Source organism: Nannobrachium achirus (genome assembly GCF_963921795.1).
Source record: "Nannobrachium achirus genome assembly, chromosome: 2".
NCBI classification, from domain to species: Eukaryota; Metazoa; Chordata; class Actinopteri; order Myctophiformes; family Myctophidae; genus Nannobrachium; species Nannobrachium achirus.
In genome coordinates, this window is record NC_137811.1 from 47,315,310 (window position 1) to 47,332,983 (window position 17,674).

The 17,674-nt window shown below is 42.2% G+C and overlaps 1 protein-coding gene across 1 annotated transcript in view; it reads right to left on the minus strand.

The window, feature by feature from the left end:
• dnah5 (dynein, axonemal, heavy chain 5) overlaps window positions 1–17,674 on the minus strand; it is a gene marked incomplete at both ends in the record, with an annotated part of 181,417 nt that overhangs the window by 33,234 nt on the left and 130,509 nt on the right. The window contains 9 exon segments of the mRNA XM_080749007.1: window positions 2,320–2,475; window positions 3,677–3,811; window positions 4,324–4,505; window positions 5,131–5,266; window positions 7,150–7,287; window positions 10,184–10,363; window positions 12,026–12,229; window positions 15,910–16,086; window positions 16,822–16,936. Of these exon segments, the coding sequence (XP_080605133.1) occupies window positions 2,320–2,475; window positions 3,677–3,811; window positions 4,324–4,505; window positions 5,131–5,266; window positions 7,150–7,287; window positions 10,184–10,363; window positions 12,026–12,229; window positions 15,910–16,086; window positions 16,822–16,936 (1,423 nt within the window).

A 17,674-nucleotide genomic window follows, 5' to 3' on the forward strand; every position in this document is an offset into this window, starting at 1 on the left:
TATATCATTACTCACGGCAGTATAGCTTCTAATTATCTATCTGGTGGGTTTTCCCTTCAGCCATCATCAACATAACCACTTTCAACCAGCTGGCGTCCCTAATTTGGGCATGTCATTATACAGTAGGCAAAGATTTTCAAAGATATTCAAAACAAATTCAAATAAATTCAAGAAACTTCAACAATAGGAAAAACAGCTGATCTACAAGCTCACATTGCGATTGTTATTTTAGCTATTTTTTGAAGAGAGAGAGAGAGAGAGAGAGAGAGAGAGAGAGAGAGAGAGAGAGAGAGAGAGAGAGGTGTTGATGCCTTCAATGACACCTCTCTCTTGGCAGCCGGAGGGCCTTAGCAGATCAGTATTTTTGTACGTGTCTTGAAGTACATTAACACATGCTTGCTGGCAAACACCATGGTGTGTGTGTGTCCGTCCGTCCGTGCGTGCGTGCGTGCGTGCGTGCGTGCGTGCGTGCGTGCGTACGTGCGTGCGTGCGTGCGTGCATGAGTGTGTGTGTGTGTTGAGTTGCAGGGGCCAGCTGCTGTGTCTGCTGCTCACTAATTGGCATCAGATGAAAACCAGGACTCAAGACACGTTAATGAGCGCGAGTAAAATGCCTCCAGTTAAGAACTCTCAACCACTCTGGTGAATGATTCTATTTGTATACAACATCGTGCACATCTGTGCGTGTGCATGTGAGTGTGCGTGTGCGGGCAGTTTTACTTATTTCTGTTTCTTTCATCACAAGGAAACAGCATGCATCTGGATAGAAGTTTGTGTTCAAGTGCAGTTTGTGTGTGTGTGTGTGTGTGTGTGTGTGTGTGTGTGTGTGTGTGTGTGTGTGTGTGTGCGTGTGCGTGCGTGCGTGCGTGCGTGCGTGCGTGCGTGCGTGCGTGCGTGCCTGCGTGCGTGCGTGCGTGCGTGTGTGTGTGTTTGTTTGTTTGTTTGTGTGTGTGTGTGTGCGCACGCGCGCGCCCAGAAGCATGTGTGCATGTGCGTGCGTGTGACACTGAAATAAAATAATTGAATTAGGAGGAAACGGTTACTCTTAACTAACATTGGAACACTCCACACATTTAATGAAAAGGTTGTTTGCGCTGCTTCAAACCTTTTATCAGCAGAGAAATCAAACTCTCTGTCGTTCAAGTGAAAAAGGACTTTCGTGGGCTTCATGAACATGATTACCACAGTCCCATATGATTGATCATTGAATTCTTTGAATTGATTGTCCTATAGATATTTCAACGAATAATCATTGACTTTATGTTCTTGTGCTCCAGCCTTTAGGCACCACATTTCCATCACAATTCAATTAGAGTGTGTGTTTATGCTAAATAATGTTATACTAAATACAATATCCAACTTTATCAAAATACTCTGGTTTTCATGGGATACGAATCCCCCAAATGTTGGTGATTCTGCAATGTCTACTTTGCATTCATCCTGATACTGGAAGTATGCTTTTGGTGGTAGAAGTCTGGCCTTGGGATGCAAACTTATTTTACAAACGGAAAGAACAGAAGGGTCCATTTTCAGTCAGGAACATAATGTCGGCACTTTGAAGTTGAGTTGTGAAGCAACGCAAATTTCAAATACAGTCGTAAACTTTAATGTTTAATCTCTTGGGATTTTGTACCTCACTTCCAAATAAAATATTCAGGGACAATGTGAATAGAAAAGGTGGAGCTTTTATGTTCCTTCGCATTCAGAATGTCACAGAAGAAGACTTCTCAATCTTAACTGTATTACTGCCAGATGTTATTATTTCTTTATTGGATCTGGTGCCAGCAAAGCAGCCTACCTTTGCGACGTTATAGAAAAAGAACTATTAATTTTTTAAAATATTTTTTTATTTAATTATTTTTAAATGACATGTACTTTGGCCATACTAGCAGCAGAGGGCAGCCTCATGCAAGAATTACTGTGAAATGGGCCGCTGCAGCTTCCGTACATTCAGGGCGCAGAGTCGCATCAGAGCAATAGAATGACAGCTAGCAGCCAAGAAGTGAATTTGGACATTATTGATGTTTACGTGAGGTGGAGATTTCAAAGCAGGATTACAGGAGATGCTTATACTGTACACACCCGCGCGACCCCTCATCAGTTTACAGACATCAAAACAAGGTACAAAAGAACGAGCCAAAGAACGTACTATTGGCAACGCGCCGCCGGGAAAAATGGGGCGAACGGGAACGTCCAAAGCGGTAAAAGAGTTAACAAAGTTCCTTACAATGGGATCCAAATAGCTCGCAGTGTGAAAAAGAAGATTCCATTGACATATTTAGGCATAAAAGGTATCAAGGAGTTATTCAGCTACTTTACCTTATAAGTGGAGCCTGTTTTGATGAAGTTTTTCTCCAATACGTTGTCCAGGGCAGGGTCTAATTCCTCTCCTACATCTTCAATCAACAGGGGACGACCCAGAGACAAGCTGTCCTCAAGGTGGTTCCTGAAGTACTTGTGGTTCAATGAAGTTATCTGGGACCAGGAAAAGAGCCACGTTGATATATTTTTACAAAATAAGTCATTTTGTAAAAGTAACAATACAGTTTCTGATAATGCTCCTCAAACCATGAAGCAGACAGCATGGAGTAAGTGAAGACAACCTTGATTTTGTTCAAACTCAAGTTCATTAGTTATTCGTTTTTTAAATAAATCATTTTTAACTTGTTTGTTTATATCCTTCAGATAAGCCATTACCCATGAGCTAGACACAAATGCTGTTTAATTAAAAAAGAAAAGGGAAATTATAATGAATCACTTAATAATCCTGAGATTTGTGAGGAAGATGAGATAAAACTTTGCAATACTCCATTGTAGCTTGGAACTTAATTTCAAAATTACAGAAGAAAATTGGTTTTATAGTTTACAGTAGCAGGAAACTAGAGTAAGAACTGTCCACCAGGTACGAGTCTTTACTCCCTTTAACCGTGTAATAAAAAAGACATCACACATTGCACAGTGTTTTCAGAGGGGCTTAGACATGACAACCTGATGCGGTCACAAAGGTACCGGTAAATGGTAAATGGTGCATTTATATAGCGCTTTTATCCAAGGCGCTTTACAGAGATTGTGCATTACATTCACCCATTCACGCACACATTCATACACCGGTGGCGGAGGAAACCATGCAAGGCACCAACCTACTCACCGGGAGCAATTTGGGGTTCAGAGTCTTGCCCAAGGACTCTTCGACACTAACTCAGGGGGAGCCCGGATTCGAACTGGGAACCCTTCGGGATCCCTTCGTGCTCTAATAACGGTTTCTCTACCCCTGAGCTATGCCGCCCAAAGGAATATAAACGCACTGCTTCTGAGATCGTCTTATTGGTAACCAGGCAAGCCCTCCTGGAATAGTCCAAATATTAGATAATAAAATCAATTCACCCAGCAAGAAATTGCCCGTAACAAGGCCAGTGACCTCTCGCTATTAATGCAAATTTGTACAATATGCATTAAATTATTGCCTGAGCATGCTGAGCATGTGGGTGAAAGAGACCATTGTAGAAAATGAGAAAGTAAGAATACTGTCTCCTAGGCAGTCGAAGGAGGAAAAGGCAAAGAAAATAATAAAGTGTTGCCCAAAGCTGTATTTCTTGTTCTAGACAATGTTATGTAATGATGATGAAAGAGAGATTGCTTCATTATTCAGCCATTCAAATTAAACAAAACAACTAACCTGCAGTTCACTCCTGGCCTCTTTGTTCTTGATCCAGATTTTGCCTTGGTTCTGTGGGTCGATGAGGAGAGGGAAGCGGGCAGCTTTGGTGACAATGATGCCATTCTGAATGGACAGGTCGTCATTGGGGAGACCCTGTGAAAGAGAGGAATGTTATTACATTCCATGTGATTACAGGCAATGTAGGCCAGCGATTCTCAACAATTTTCAATTTCAAGGACCCTATTTTGATTTGCATTATTAGGCCATGGACCCCTTTTGATTACAGTTTATGTCTGGGACCCCAATTTAATCGAATTTCCCACACAGGATCCATAAAGGTCTTATATTATCACATCAAGACCTGAAGCCGATATGCCTTCTAAACCAGTAGTTCTTTCAAGATTTTTCAAAATGTAAAAAAATTGCAGATGTACTGTACAAGCTCTGAACTGAGCTGTATATCTGCTATTTTGTGATACCCGACGCAAAAAAAATAAATCTAAAACAACAAAGATGCTTTCCGTTTTAATAGGTTATCTTGTAAAAAAAAGAAAAAGAAAAAGAAAAAACAGTTTAGAGGTTATTCTAAAACATTTTGCTCAACAGAGCGCTATCAAGAAGATAATAATAATATATCTCCTCTGCTAACATGTTTTTAGTCTGACCTGTAGGGTCCACTCGCTGACAGTGGGGGCGTCAATGAGCAGATCGGTCAGGTTGAGGTTGTTGCCGAAAGGAATGTGACGCATCTTCAGCTCCCGCTGCCAGTCGCTCAGCAGGAGGTTACGGAACTCTTGGTTGAAGGGGCCCGAATAGGACAGGAACGCCGTGGCTAAAAGGACATCACCTGGCATGGAGAAAGAAAAAAAGTGGTGGAAAAAGTACTATATAAAAGTATATATATATATATATATATATATATATATATATATATAAGTATCAATACTTCAGTAAAAGTACAAAGGTATTTTTTATCAAAATGTACAAGTACCAAAAGTAGAAAGTACTCATCATGCAGACAAGTTTCCAAATGTATAAAATGTATAAAAGTGTTTTGCAAATAGCAGATCTACAAGCTCACAATGCGATTGCAATGCATTGTGAGCTTTAAAATGGCCGAAATGTACAAATGTACATATGAAGTGATTGATGTATGCGTAAAGTAACTAGAAACTACAGTTTACAAATAATTGTAGTGGAGTAAAAGTATAATATTTGGCTCTGAGTTGTAGTGGAGTAGAGTACTGAAATTGGAAATACTCCAGTAAAGTAAAGAGAATACCTCAAAATATTAAGTACATTACTTAAGTAAATGTACTTTACACTTACTTTACACTTACTTTACACTACTGAAAAAAGGATGAAGAAAATCTTAACAACCTGTTGCATTAACTACTTCAAAAGTTGAAATAAATAAAGATTATTGGGTTGACTGAAACAGAAAGTGCCCTGAACCCAGTACTAGGACTCACCAACGAGCCGTTTGGTCTGTGCAGCAAACTCTTTGCTCTGCTCTGTCCACCTCTCCTTCTCTCCAGCCAGACCACTGATCAGACTGGACGCTGTCTGCATCTTGTGTCTACAGCGCTCAGCATCCTCCAACAGGGTCTGAGAAAGAGCACACAACCCAGTCAGCTGTACAGTAAGTGTCTCTAAGCATGTCCAGTCATCCATTCCTCTGAACAACCCACCCTGTTTTCGGTATATTTGTTAATATCATCACCGTCGGCCAGAAACCTCTCCTCTTTTAATGTTTTTTTTTTTTCATAGGTGAATGCCCTTGCCTACTTTGTCTGTACAATAGACGAAAAGCAGTGGAGAATTGTCGACCGACAAGCTCACAATGCGCGTCGTTGTGAGCTTGTCGATCTGCTATTTTCGCAATTAAAAAGATATTGCAAGTAAAAGTGAAAGACTCTCTGTAGGTTTTATGAATATGGAACCAATGAAAAGTATTAAGAGTTTGTGACAAAATAACAACTGCATTGAATCCATTGGAACACAGGTTCCTTAGTTTTCCCCCATGTGTAGCCTTAAAGGACAACTTTGTTTTTTTTACAACAAGGGTTCATGTTTTAGATAACCATTAGAGAAAAGAAAAGGTGAGTGTTAAAATGTATTCATTTACTTCTTTCTATCGTTTAACGATTTTTACAATTTCGATTTGGATGCATGCCCCCAGGTTGGGGGCTTGCATGCAAGTGGCTAAATATGTATTTTTTGACACAATAAGCCCATTCCCAAGATGTACCGCAATCTTTCATGGGCAAATGTGACTTATGGAGGCTCGTGTAAATAGTAACAAAGTAATTGCCGGCTTATTGTGTCTAAAAATACATTTTAGCCACTTGTACGCATGCCACCACCCACTGAAATCAAAATACAAAAATCGCTAAAACAATAGAAAGCAGTAAATGAAAACATTTTAACACCCATCTTTTCTTTTCTCTAATTACAATCTAAAACATGAACCCTTCATTGTAAAAAAACAAAGTTGTCCTTTAAGGAGCTGATCAAAGTCATCTGATGACTAAAGCCCTGAATGCTGGTGAACAACAATAACATGGCTGTAGCCCCTGGAGATGGACAGCATTGTTTCTTAATCACAGAATTATGCTAGGAGACTATTTTGACTGTGATCATACAGATGGTTCCATTTACTAATCAGAAAACATTGATGCACACACACTGTTCTATTTGTATGGTGTCATTCATAGAACAGGGAGTACTGAAGGGTGAAAACAAGCACAAGCACACGCGCACGCACGCACGCACGCACGCACGCACGCACGCACGCACGCACGCACGCACGCACACACACACACACACACACACACACACACACACACACACACACACACACACACACACACACACACACACACACACACATTTGAATACTTTTATTTGGATCTACAACAACAATTAACATGCTTAGAATCTTTAGAGACTATTATTAATAATATTTAATTTTGAATTTTACATAACATTTGGCATTTTGTTTTGGTGATGTTAAAAGTGCATGATGACATGTTTTGAATATCAACGAGACCAGGTGGATAATCCCACCTGAAAGACAGTTTATCTGTGCTCACGCAGAAGCACTTTACATAATACATACAATTTCCAGATAATCCCCAGAAAGCCAAATGTTGGCAGTAAAAGATAAATAGGAAAATTATACGTGCTTGCAATTCTAACTTTCAGAAGCTCAAATTGAGCATAAAACATTGAACAGCACCGGTGCCTGAATAACAGTAGCAGAAGTAAAATATGTTGAATAAGTAAGTGTTTACTGAGAAGAGGCAGTTTGAAGGACTGTGCCCTGGTTAAAATGAATGGCTTTAAAGGACAGCTTCAACATCATACAATCTAAACGCCGTTTCACAGGCCTTTGCCTACAGCTAAGTGCATTTTGAGCGTGAACACATGATTCAAATACAATTGACACTCTGACAGACAGAGAGTATAATACTGAACTGGATGTTAACCTGTTTCTCCATCATGGCCTGCTCATACTCCGCTTGAACCACATCCAGCTCTGCCTGTTTGGCATCCAGCTCAGCCTGGGCAGTCTGCAAGTCAAAGTTGGCTATAGCCAGGCGGTTCTGCTGCACAGCCAGGTTAGCCTGAGGGGAAGACAAAAGGGAAAGGGAGAGCTTTGAGCTTCACCTCTTTATCACACCAAAGGTGGATGGTTAAATGATGTGAGAGAGAGAGAGAGAGAAGAGAGAGATGGGTGTTACTAGCAAGATGATTCTGCCATGCGTGTAAAATATAGTAATGAGTCCGAGATAGTGCAGAAGAGAAGGAAGATTTTTTTCCCTTCTTTTTACTCTTGCGTACATGGAATAATTCATGGGTTTCTCTCCACTTGACCACTTGAGAGATGTACTGCTGAAGTGAAGCGCCAACACCTACAGTACCATCAGCTCCCAGTCTTATTAACAAATATCTCGAAAATACTAATAAATTATGTCCCGGTTTTCAACATGCACTACAAAATTATCCCGGTTTTCACCAGAATTGTATTAATAACAGTTGTTTTCAGTGTTTGCATAAACGTTCGTCATGTTCTTTTCATCTAAACATGCTCGCCAAACCAATCAGAAAACATGAAAAAAATAAACTATGGCGGGTCTGAATTCAATGCTGAGGCTGTAAATCAGCCTGTATGTATATGTATACAGTATGTATATGCGCATTTAAGGATCCCGGGTTGAGGGGCTGAATATTTGATCACCCTATAGTAACTCAAACCATGCTACATACATTGAGTTACTGTAGTTGGCAGTGCAGCAGTGCCAATCCAGAATCCAGAACCCTGTAGAAGTGCTATACTGACTTCTTCTTCTTTTGTTTATCATCGTCCTTGATGATTGGTTGGCGACATTTGGTTGGTGACATTTTATTTCAGAAGATTTCTTGTTACTTATGGGAGGCCATGGGGCTGGCTGTCGTCTTCTTCTCCCCCTTGCTGACGTCGGCCTAGGCAGGGTTTAATACCACTCACCTTCCGCATGAAGGGCATATGCACTAACCACTACACCAACGTCGCACCCCTCTACTGACTGAGCTACCTGGGCACATACACTATGATGGGGAGAATAACAGCTTCTGAGAAAACTGTCATGGGAGGGAATGGTTTTGAGAAAAGAAAAGAGGAAAAACATATTTAGAGACAGGGAGGAGTGGAGCAGGGGAGGGTGTTCTGGGTCAAGCTATGGAGGAAGCATTTTGGGAGGTTTAAACAGATTTAAAATGAGCAGCTTAGTGTGTGCGTTGGAGTATTCATGAAGTATTAAATATGTTAGCTGAGAGGAGACTCCCCGTCAGCCTCTCTCTCTCTCTCTCTCTCTCTCTCTCTCTCTCTCTCTCTCTCTCTCTCTCTCTCTCTCTCTCTCTCCCCCTCTCGTTGAAGGGAGAGACACTGCTGAGCTGTAAACTGGAGAAAATTGATGTGCCGGTTTGTGTTCCATGTTGAGGGAAAAGGTCAGAAGAGCGTCAGGGAGCTTTCCCAGAGAAACAGGACAGCAGAGGAGAGAGAGCAACACAAAACGAGACAGAAAACGGACCTGAGTCGCTACTGTATTTTTTCGTCTGCTCTGTTTCCTAATCCCTTTGACATTTTGACAGCGAAAGAAGATCTACAAGCTCAGAACGTGACACGTTGTGAGCTTGTAGATCTGCTATTTCTGGCGAATGTTCCCCCAGAATAGGTGGTTAGGGAGAAAAAGAGGCGGAGGGAGGTTGAAATAAAGAGGTCAAAGGAGAGCGGGGGTAATGAAACATGAGAAACAATTTGAAATAAATCAATAAATATGCAGTATATACTCCGGAAAACACAAGAGAGGAAATGGAAATTATTTGAGCTTAATTAAAAAAGCACTGAAAAGCAGTAATGTAATATCTTTCCTACGCTGTAAAATCTTGAGCGTTACTTTAAGTCTGGGATTGTAGAAATAGAACCAAATGGACCCGCAACGTCCATTTGGTTCTATTTGTCCAGTTGTTAATTTAACTCCCAGAGTTAAAATACACAAAATTCATTCAGACATTGCTCAGGATATAGCCTGTGCATATCACTACTCAGTTGATGTTGCTATGCCAATCATAGCACCTCATTGCAATGTTCACAAACGGCACTCCTAATGCCTCGCTATTATCATTGAAAAGAGAACACCAGCACTCACGGATCAGTCCTTTTAAGGCACTTTATTATTTTGAATTAAGGTCGGTATGGAAAGCTGCAGAGCAGCAACAGGTCGCTATTATCATACCCTGTTGTGTTTTTATTTATTTTGAGGGTAATTCTTTTTACCAGGAAAAGTTGCCTGCCGCTGTCAAAATGTTATTATGAATAAACAATTTCCCTAACTGTATGAGACACACTGTGCTGCATGGGGAATGACTCCTCCAACCTCTGTGCTTTTATAACAAGTACCAGAGGTACTGTTGAATTGACAGACTGTGTAGTGTGTGCGTGCGTGCGTGCGTGCGTGCGTGCGTGCGTGCGTGCGTGCGAGCGTGCGTGCGTGCGTGCGTGTGTGCGTGCATGATCGTCGTACAGATGGACAGCTAAGAGTGTACCAATAAATACTGTACTGAACACAGTGTGCCTCTTGGAAAACAACCTCCAACACATAAATATTCTAGGTGTCAAATTAGCACTGAGGAAGAACAGGGACTGATGTGTCCACCAAGGCATTTCTTTGCTTAGCGCAGCGTATGTTTTCAATTGTTTTCGATGTATTTATGCTATGCTGGAAAAGGCTCTGAGCATTTTTAGAAGATCACCTTGCGTTGTCAGCTGGAGGAAAAAAGTGTGAAGTGAGCGGTGCCTTTTATGAGTTAATGCACCCATTGGTTTTCGAGATCTTTCCAGGAGTAAAGTGTTAGAGAGATGGATGGATGGAAGAACAGAGACAGGCGGACCGACATAGCCATCCTATAAGCATACAGGAGGATGTGACCTATATTCAAAGAAGTCTAATGTGCAAAAATACAATTCACAGCTCACTCTACCTTTAAGGGTAGCACCTCCTTGTTAATAGAGAAGAAGGAAGCCATTGCTTTGGTCCAGGAGGCCAGTCCAGCTACGTTGCCACAGACCCGCTTGGCCGTCTCTATGTTGTAATCTGGCATGTCAAAGTAGGGCATCAGCAGCTCCACCACCTCCTCGTTAATGGTGTCTTTGGGGAATTGCTGTGAGGGTGGGGAGAGAGAGAGAGAGAGAGAGAGAGAGAGAGAGAGAGAGAGAGAGAGAGAGAGTAAAGGGTACAAAAAGTGGGAGGGATGGAGAGGGGATGGGGAGATGGTGAGGCAGATTGGGGGGCGGGGGGGGGGGTTGAAATAAATCAGTGCTTCTATAAATGACTTATATCCACCACACCTGCAATCCAGAAGACTAGATCAAGCCACCAGAGAGAGAGAGAGAGAGAGAGAGAGAGAGAGAGAGAGAGAGAGAGAGATAAGATGGTAAAGGAGCAGTAGAGGGGTTAGAAGTGAGAGAATGGAGGAGATAGACAGGTGACAGAAATCCTGACGCAAGAGGAGATAATGGACGAGGGGGGGAGGAGAGTGGTGTGGGGAAGGAGACAGGGAGATAACGATGGAGCCACAGTAGTGTTCAGATGGAACACTGAAGACTTTTCTGTGTAGTGATAGATTACAGAGAGAGGGAGAGAGAGAGAGCTATACCAGTGAGGGATGGCGAGCTTGAGAGACAATTAGACGTGATGAAAAGGAAGGGAAAATTTGAAAACTTTGTGCACTTGACCCCTGGAGAAATAATCTTTTTTTTTTTACTCGATGTACAGTATGTAACGAGTTGGTGGCCAACTTTTTATTCTATTTAAAAAAAGAAAATCTAAACTAGGGAAGGCCTATAACTAATACCACACAAACATGCTTCACTAATGCCGTCTGTCTACCAATTAAGTCACTGATATCTTCAGTTTAAAAGATTAAAACACTTAAGATAAGCTAAAGTTTGTGTCAAGCTACATACTGTAAGATTAAGCCTTGACGCCTTATTACAGTTTTTCATTTTGTATTATTTAGACACACACATATTAACCACTTAAAGCTATACTGTGTAAGTTGCTAAACTAGTGGTCAGTCGCGGTATTGCTTTTTTCGCCCGTTTTTCGCCCGGAGTCGCCGCGGACCACCGCCGCGGACCACCGGAGCGGCGCCGCAAACCACCGCAACCGATACGAATCCATGGAGTGGTAGAACGTAATTTTCTGAGCAGGATTTGGGGAATAAGATGTTAAGAATCCTTCACCATCGTAAACACTGGTTGCTGAGGGAAGCTACTTCCTGAAGAGTCGGTTATTGGCCGGTAGTGTATCATGTGTGTATGATCTGCGATGTGATTGGCCAACGTATACACAACGATGATGCAGATTACGCCATTTTGCCGGGAAATCCCGCCCCTGTCACTGCTAAGAAGAAAACATATAAAGAGAAGGCTTCAGAAGCTGAAAATAACGGAGTGGGTGTTCTAAAACTTTAGCGATTTAACAGTTAGGACAATTTTAAGATTTGTTTTATAAAAAAAGTTACATGGTATAACTTTAAACTCGATGCACTTCAATGACCGGAGCTCCTTCTTTTCTTTACTTTTGTGCCAAGGAAATAGACAATCTACAAGCTCATTTGTGAGCTGGTACAGTAGATCTGCTATTTTCCCAGAATGTTTGCACCAAAATAGGGATTGCTTGGGTTCAAAGGGTTAAGAACACCCTTAGGGTAAACAGGAGGCAGCCGTGAGCGGTTCTGAGCCTGAGGGGCTCTGCTGTAGCGCATGTCTTTCCATTTCCACTGCATTTACTCCCAATTTAATATTTCATATCGGCGTACCTGCAGACTTCCCAGGAAGTTTCCAGCAGTCATGAGTTTGAGGGACTCCTGCCAGGAAGGCGTGGTGCAGTTCTTCTCCGGGTCGCTCTTCACCGGGTTCAGCCTCCTCTGGAAGAGCAGCAGCACGCAGTCCATGATCCGCATGATGAGGTGGGGCGGACGGCCCAGCGTGCGCACCGTAGCGATGTCCGACGGCTTGATGGTCTGAGGGGGTAGAACAGAGCAGTGGTTCACACTTCACAAACCTTTTCATGACAATGACCCCTAAATCAATGTTTACTTTGCCGCAGAACCCTATCCCAAAAGATTTTGTGCCAGGGACCAAGATTTGTGGTGTTAAAATGTTTCAAAAATGTTTCAAATGTTTCGAATTTTTCTAAGATCTACAAGCTCAAAAAAAAGTGGGACAGAGGGCTATAATTTTTCACAAGATCTCAAGACACATCAAGTATAAAATAGGAGCAATCTGGTTAAATAGAGATTTGCGCATCATCCAAACCAGTTGAGTCACAATAATACTTGACTTTAATAATAATAATACACAAGAGGCTGTGGTTTATCGTGGCTATAACAAGGCAAATGTGAGTGCTTTAAATTTCTGTTTAAAATCCTGATATACTGCTGCCTTCTTTGTAGTATTGCTCTTAAAACAGCAATTAGCAATACGATTCACACACATTTTTAATTCTAACCAAAAGCCCTCATGCATAGTGTAGCAGTGGAATATTATTATATTACACAATGGATACCTTCAATGTGCCATGGAAAGATGTGGTTTTGTCATGACTTCCCAGTCAAGGTTACAGTGAAGAGCATTCAGGGCTTGGCTAACATGATTAAGAGACTAGTTTTGTGTTAAATGAACCGTTCTATTTTACAATATTGAGAATGAATGGGTGCATGGCTGCAGTGCTAATGCAGGATATATCTCCTGCAGTAGATGAGTTTGCACAGGATAAGGACCGCCTGGGGACACACAGTGTCAGTATGACTGAGTCCAATGGGAAAGGTGCTGGAAGGACAAGAAGATTTACATAGCGTCGTTGTCAGGTGGAAACGTGTATGTCCAAAACCTTCCTTTTTTTGTTATTATTTGAAAAACGAATAAAATAGTGAACATATCTGATCTACAAGCACAAAATGCCTTACATCTAGAGGTGTTGTGTGCTTGTAGATCTGCTATTTTCACTACTTTTGTGCGACACATTTGTATGAAGTAGGGTTTTAATTTACAAGAAAAAAAAACATACAAATTTGAAACTCAGGATAGTTGGGGGCTTCTGTGTTTATTCAAAAGAGCAAGAGTTGAAACAAATGAGGGTATTGGAAGGAGAGACTCATGGAGGAGAAAGACAGAGGGTGACCTAGTGGAACTGTTACAGACAAAATAATGAAGTGAGTGAGAGTGTGTAAGACGACCGTACCATTGAGATTCATTTGGTTGCCTGAAAGATCCCCCCTCCCCCCTCTTTCCTTCTCCAGTTCTCAATCTACTTGAGTCCAGTGGAACATGAAACTCCCACCAGAGGCTCTTCCAGATGAAGATGCTACTCATCTCAATCCCCCTTTCAATCCTCTAGGTCTAGGGTGACCTAATATTGAGACTTGCAAGCCAGTGTTGCACACTGAAAACAGCCGATCTACAATTCTCTCTCTCTCTCTCTCTCTCTATCTCTCTCTCTCTCTCTCTCTTTATTTCTTTCTTTCTTTTTTCTCTTTATTTCTTTCTTTCTTTTTTCTTTCTTTCTTTCTTTCCACATCTCTGTCCTGGAGTTTATATTTACAGTACATTCTGGGAAATAATAAAATGGATGTCACTTCAACTCAGCTACATACAAGCCATCATTCAATTTTAACTTAATCAGATGTGTCCTTGTGGCTTAAATGCATACAGATTTATGGTGAATTGCTATTTGGCCTTCTCTGGTAAATGGAGCATTTATATAGTGCCTTTGTCCAAGGCACTTGCCCACTCACACACACATTCATACACACATTCATACACACATTCATACACACATTCATACACACATTCATACACACATTCATACACACATTCATACACACATTCATACACACATTCATACACCGATGGCAGAGGAAACCATGCAAGGCACCAACCTGCTCAGTGGGAGCAATTAGGGATTCAGCGTCTTGCTCAAGGATACTTCGACAGTAACTCGAGGGATCGAACTGGGAACCTTCGGGTTGCCAAGCAGCCCCAGGTGAGTTGCAAAACACTTTTAAATAGTTTATAGATATTTTTCCCCTCTCGATTTGAAACTAGACAGATTTGTGTGAGAAAGAGACGCTTGAAATGATGACATGAATGCATCTCACCAACTTTAGGATTTCAATCTGAATGTATTGTTTTATGTGCGGTATATAATATAACGTTAGTATACAAACAGCAGCAACACTCCCACCAGGAGGTCTGCAATCAGGGATCTATTATGCCACAGCACCTGCTCATAGTCTGTAATTACACCACAACCTACAGCAACAGTGCACACATATCTACTCTCTCCCTCTGTCTGTCTGTCTGTCTGTCTGTCTGTCTGTCTGTCTGTCTGTCTGTCTGTCTGTCTGTCTGTCTGTCTGTCTGTCACACACACACACACACACACACACACACACACACACACACACACACACACAAACACACACACACGCGCACGCGCGCGCGCTCGCACACGCTTCAGGCAACATCATGCTGACTTCACACATCCACACAGCAATGCTGCAAGGCCTTCCAGCAGTGTTCCTGATGTAACACAAAAATCTGAGCGAGAGAGTGTGAGAAAGATATATGCAGAGACATGGGAAAAGGATGAAGTCAGGAAGGCCAGGACCAGAATCACAGAATGATAGGTAGGATGGGATAGGCTTTGCACAACGTGGCACGAAGAGTGAGCTTGTAGATTTTAACTAGTTTGGATCGCGGGCAAACGTCTAATTCCTCTTTTGGGTCTTGGGCTAAAAGGTTTGGGAACCACTGCTCTAGGACACGGCCAACCGCCTCCTGCAGCGCTGATATAGTCTTGCTGATTTGACTGATACAGTAAATATACCTGACTATAAGACAAACTGCTTACCCACAACTCTCTGGTTTGTATGCAGCAATGGACTACTCAGCAGGTTATTGCCACAAAATCTTCCTTTAGACTCTAAAATGTATACTGTATATTTCGGCTCATGTCGTTCACTTTTGGGAGCGTGTGCAGTTCACCACACAGCACATCAGCATTCGGTTTATTTTTAGATGGTGTAGACAATACGCAGCACAGCACTAATCAGAAGGAAGCCAGCTGGATGGATATACAGTATACTGTAGAGCAGGGTTCCCCAATTAGTTTTCCCCAAGGGCCGAATTATGTTTAGGGTACCAAGCCAAGGGCCACAACATTGCAGGAGGCGACGGTGGCGTTCCCGCTACTCCAGCGACAGTTCAGATATCGTCGTTGTCGGGTGCAAATCTTGTATGTCCAAAACCGTTTGTTTTGCATTTATCATTTTAAAAATGATTTAAACTATGAAAACAGCCGATCTACAAGCACACAACGCCTCGCATCGCGAGGCGTTGTGTGCTTGTAGATCAGCTGTTTTCACTACTTTTGTGCACAGCCTTGTTTGATGGAGCAGGGCTTCACTTTGGGAAAGAACGTACACATTTGGAGATGGCCCGCGGGCCGCCTATTGGGGAACCCTGCTGTAGAGCCACCAGGTAGGACCCAAAAATGAAAGAAAAGGTTGACTATAGTCAGCCGACTGACACAAAATTGAGAAAGTTAAGCAGATGTTCAGGCAAGTTCCTATTACGTCAGATTCAGAGGTTGCACACCTTCGGGTGCTTTCTAGCAGCTTATAATCCCCACAGTCCTTACCTGCAGTGCATTCTCTGCTTCCTCAAGAGCAGGCCTGGCAGCCTCTAGCTTCTCCTCAGCTATGGCCTTATCAGCCGAGATGCTGTCTACGATGGCCTGAGCCTTGTCCTTCACTTTCTGGACCTCCACCTTCACTCGCTCTGCTGCCTGGGCTTTTACTGTCACCTCCTTCAGCACCTGGGACAGAGGACAGACACCAACGCAATGTAATCTCAACCTTCAAATGGGGCTTTCAACTATTTCAATGTGGACAGCATTCGTGCTTGTCATGTGTGAACCATAGCATCCATATTCTGGGCATGTCATAATAGGTGAACATTCATTGAGAATAGGAAATAATATGGTCTAAGTCAGTGGTTTTCAGGTGGGTCTGGGGAAACCCAGGGGTCCTTTTTAAGTGGTTCCTGCGGGCAATGAGGGGTAGTTTACTTAATATCTTTTCTCATCACGGTCCCTAGGACAGATTTTGAAAAGAGGTTTCATGTGGTCTAAACAGTAAATGTAATTGTGGGGGCCGGTGAGATGAAAAGGCTTGAAATCCCCAGGTTTGTATAACCTTTGCTAACCTTTGCTATGTTTTACATAACCTTGCTACAATATAATGTCAGATATTATGCATGAGCACTTGCACATGTGCTTAATGCATGCACACACACGGATGACATTATTTCACACTCTGAGTTGGAAACCATGTAAGGCACCACCTGCTCATCGGGAGCAGTTAAGGGTTAAGTATCTTGCTCAAGGACATTTTTGCTCATGGCTGGAGAAACACTGCGGGAGCTGCCAGTGTTCATTTGGTGGATTAGTAAAACTTCATGATTTAAAGGTATTAAAAAGAGCATTGCAGACAGATACATAAACCAAATGTTTGACTGGAAAACATTATTTTTCATCGTTCCCCCGACCTACCATGTCAGCCTTTTCATTGGCAACCTGTAGCTCCTTCTCTTTGATCTCCAGCTCTTGACTGAGTAGTGCTACCGACTCTGATGCCTCCTTCAGCTTCTGGAGACCTGTGTTCATCCTGGATGAATGGAATTAATTCAATAAGTGTGTTACAGTTGATGATTCAATGCGATGACACGTACTGTAGACATGTAGGCAATCCAACAGAATTATGGTTTCACAGCTGTCCTGAACGTTCCGATCATTGCATTCCTGTGCAGGGGCGTCAAAAGGGGGAGAAAAGTGGGACTGAGTCACTAGGGCCCAAGGTGGAGGGGCCTTTATTATTTTATACTTTAGCCATTGAAAAATAGCAGATATACTAGCTCAAGCTGCAAGCTTGTAGATCTGCTATTTTTGAAAAGTCGTGAAAATGTGTGCAAATCTTTGAATGTATTTTTTAAGTGAACATTATTGAAATTTTGCTTCTGGGGGGTCCCTGGAACTAAATATTTTGAGCTGGGGGTCCATGGCCAAATACACATCATTGTGTGGGTCCTTCACATAAAAGAGTTTGAGCACCACTGACCAAAAGAATCTTGATTTTTCAAAAATAGTAGATCTACAAGTTTGCAGGCCAGGCCAGTATGTTCTCCCAAATCTTTATAGACCAAGTTTATTCTCCTCAAAAAACATGACAGTACAAAGGCAGGGCCTTTAGCCAATGAGAGAGGGAGATATAAATAACAGGTCGGTCGCACTTGTTGGTGATGATGTCACCAAGAACGCTGCTCCCTCGTTTATATACTAAGGTTATTCTCCTTTAGCCAATGAGGGAGCAGCGAGCCCACACTGTTTCGTAGGAACAGTATTTCTA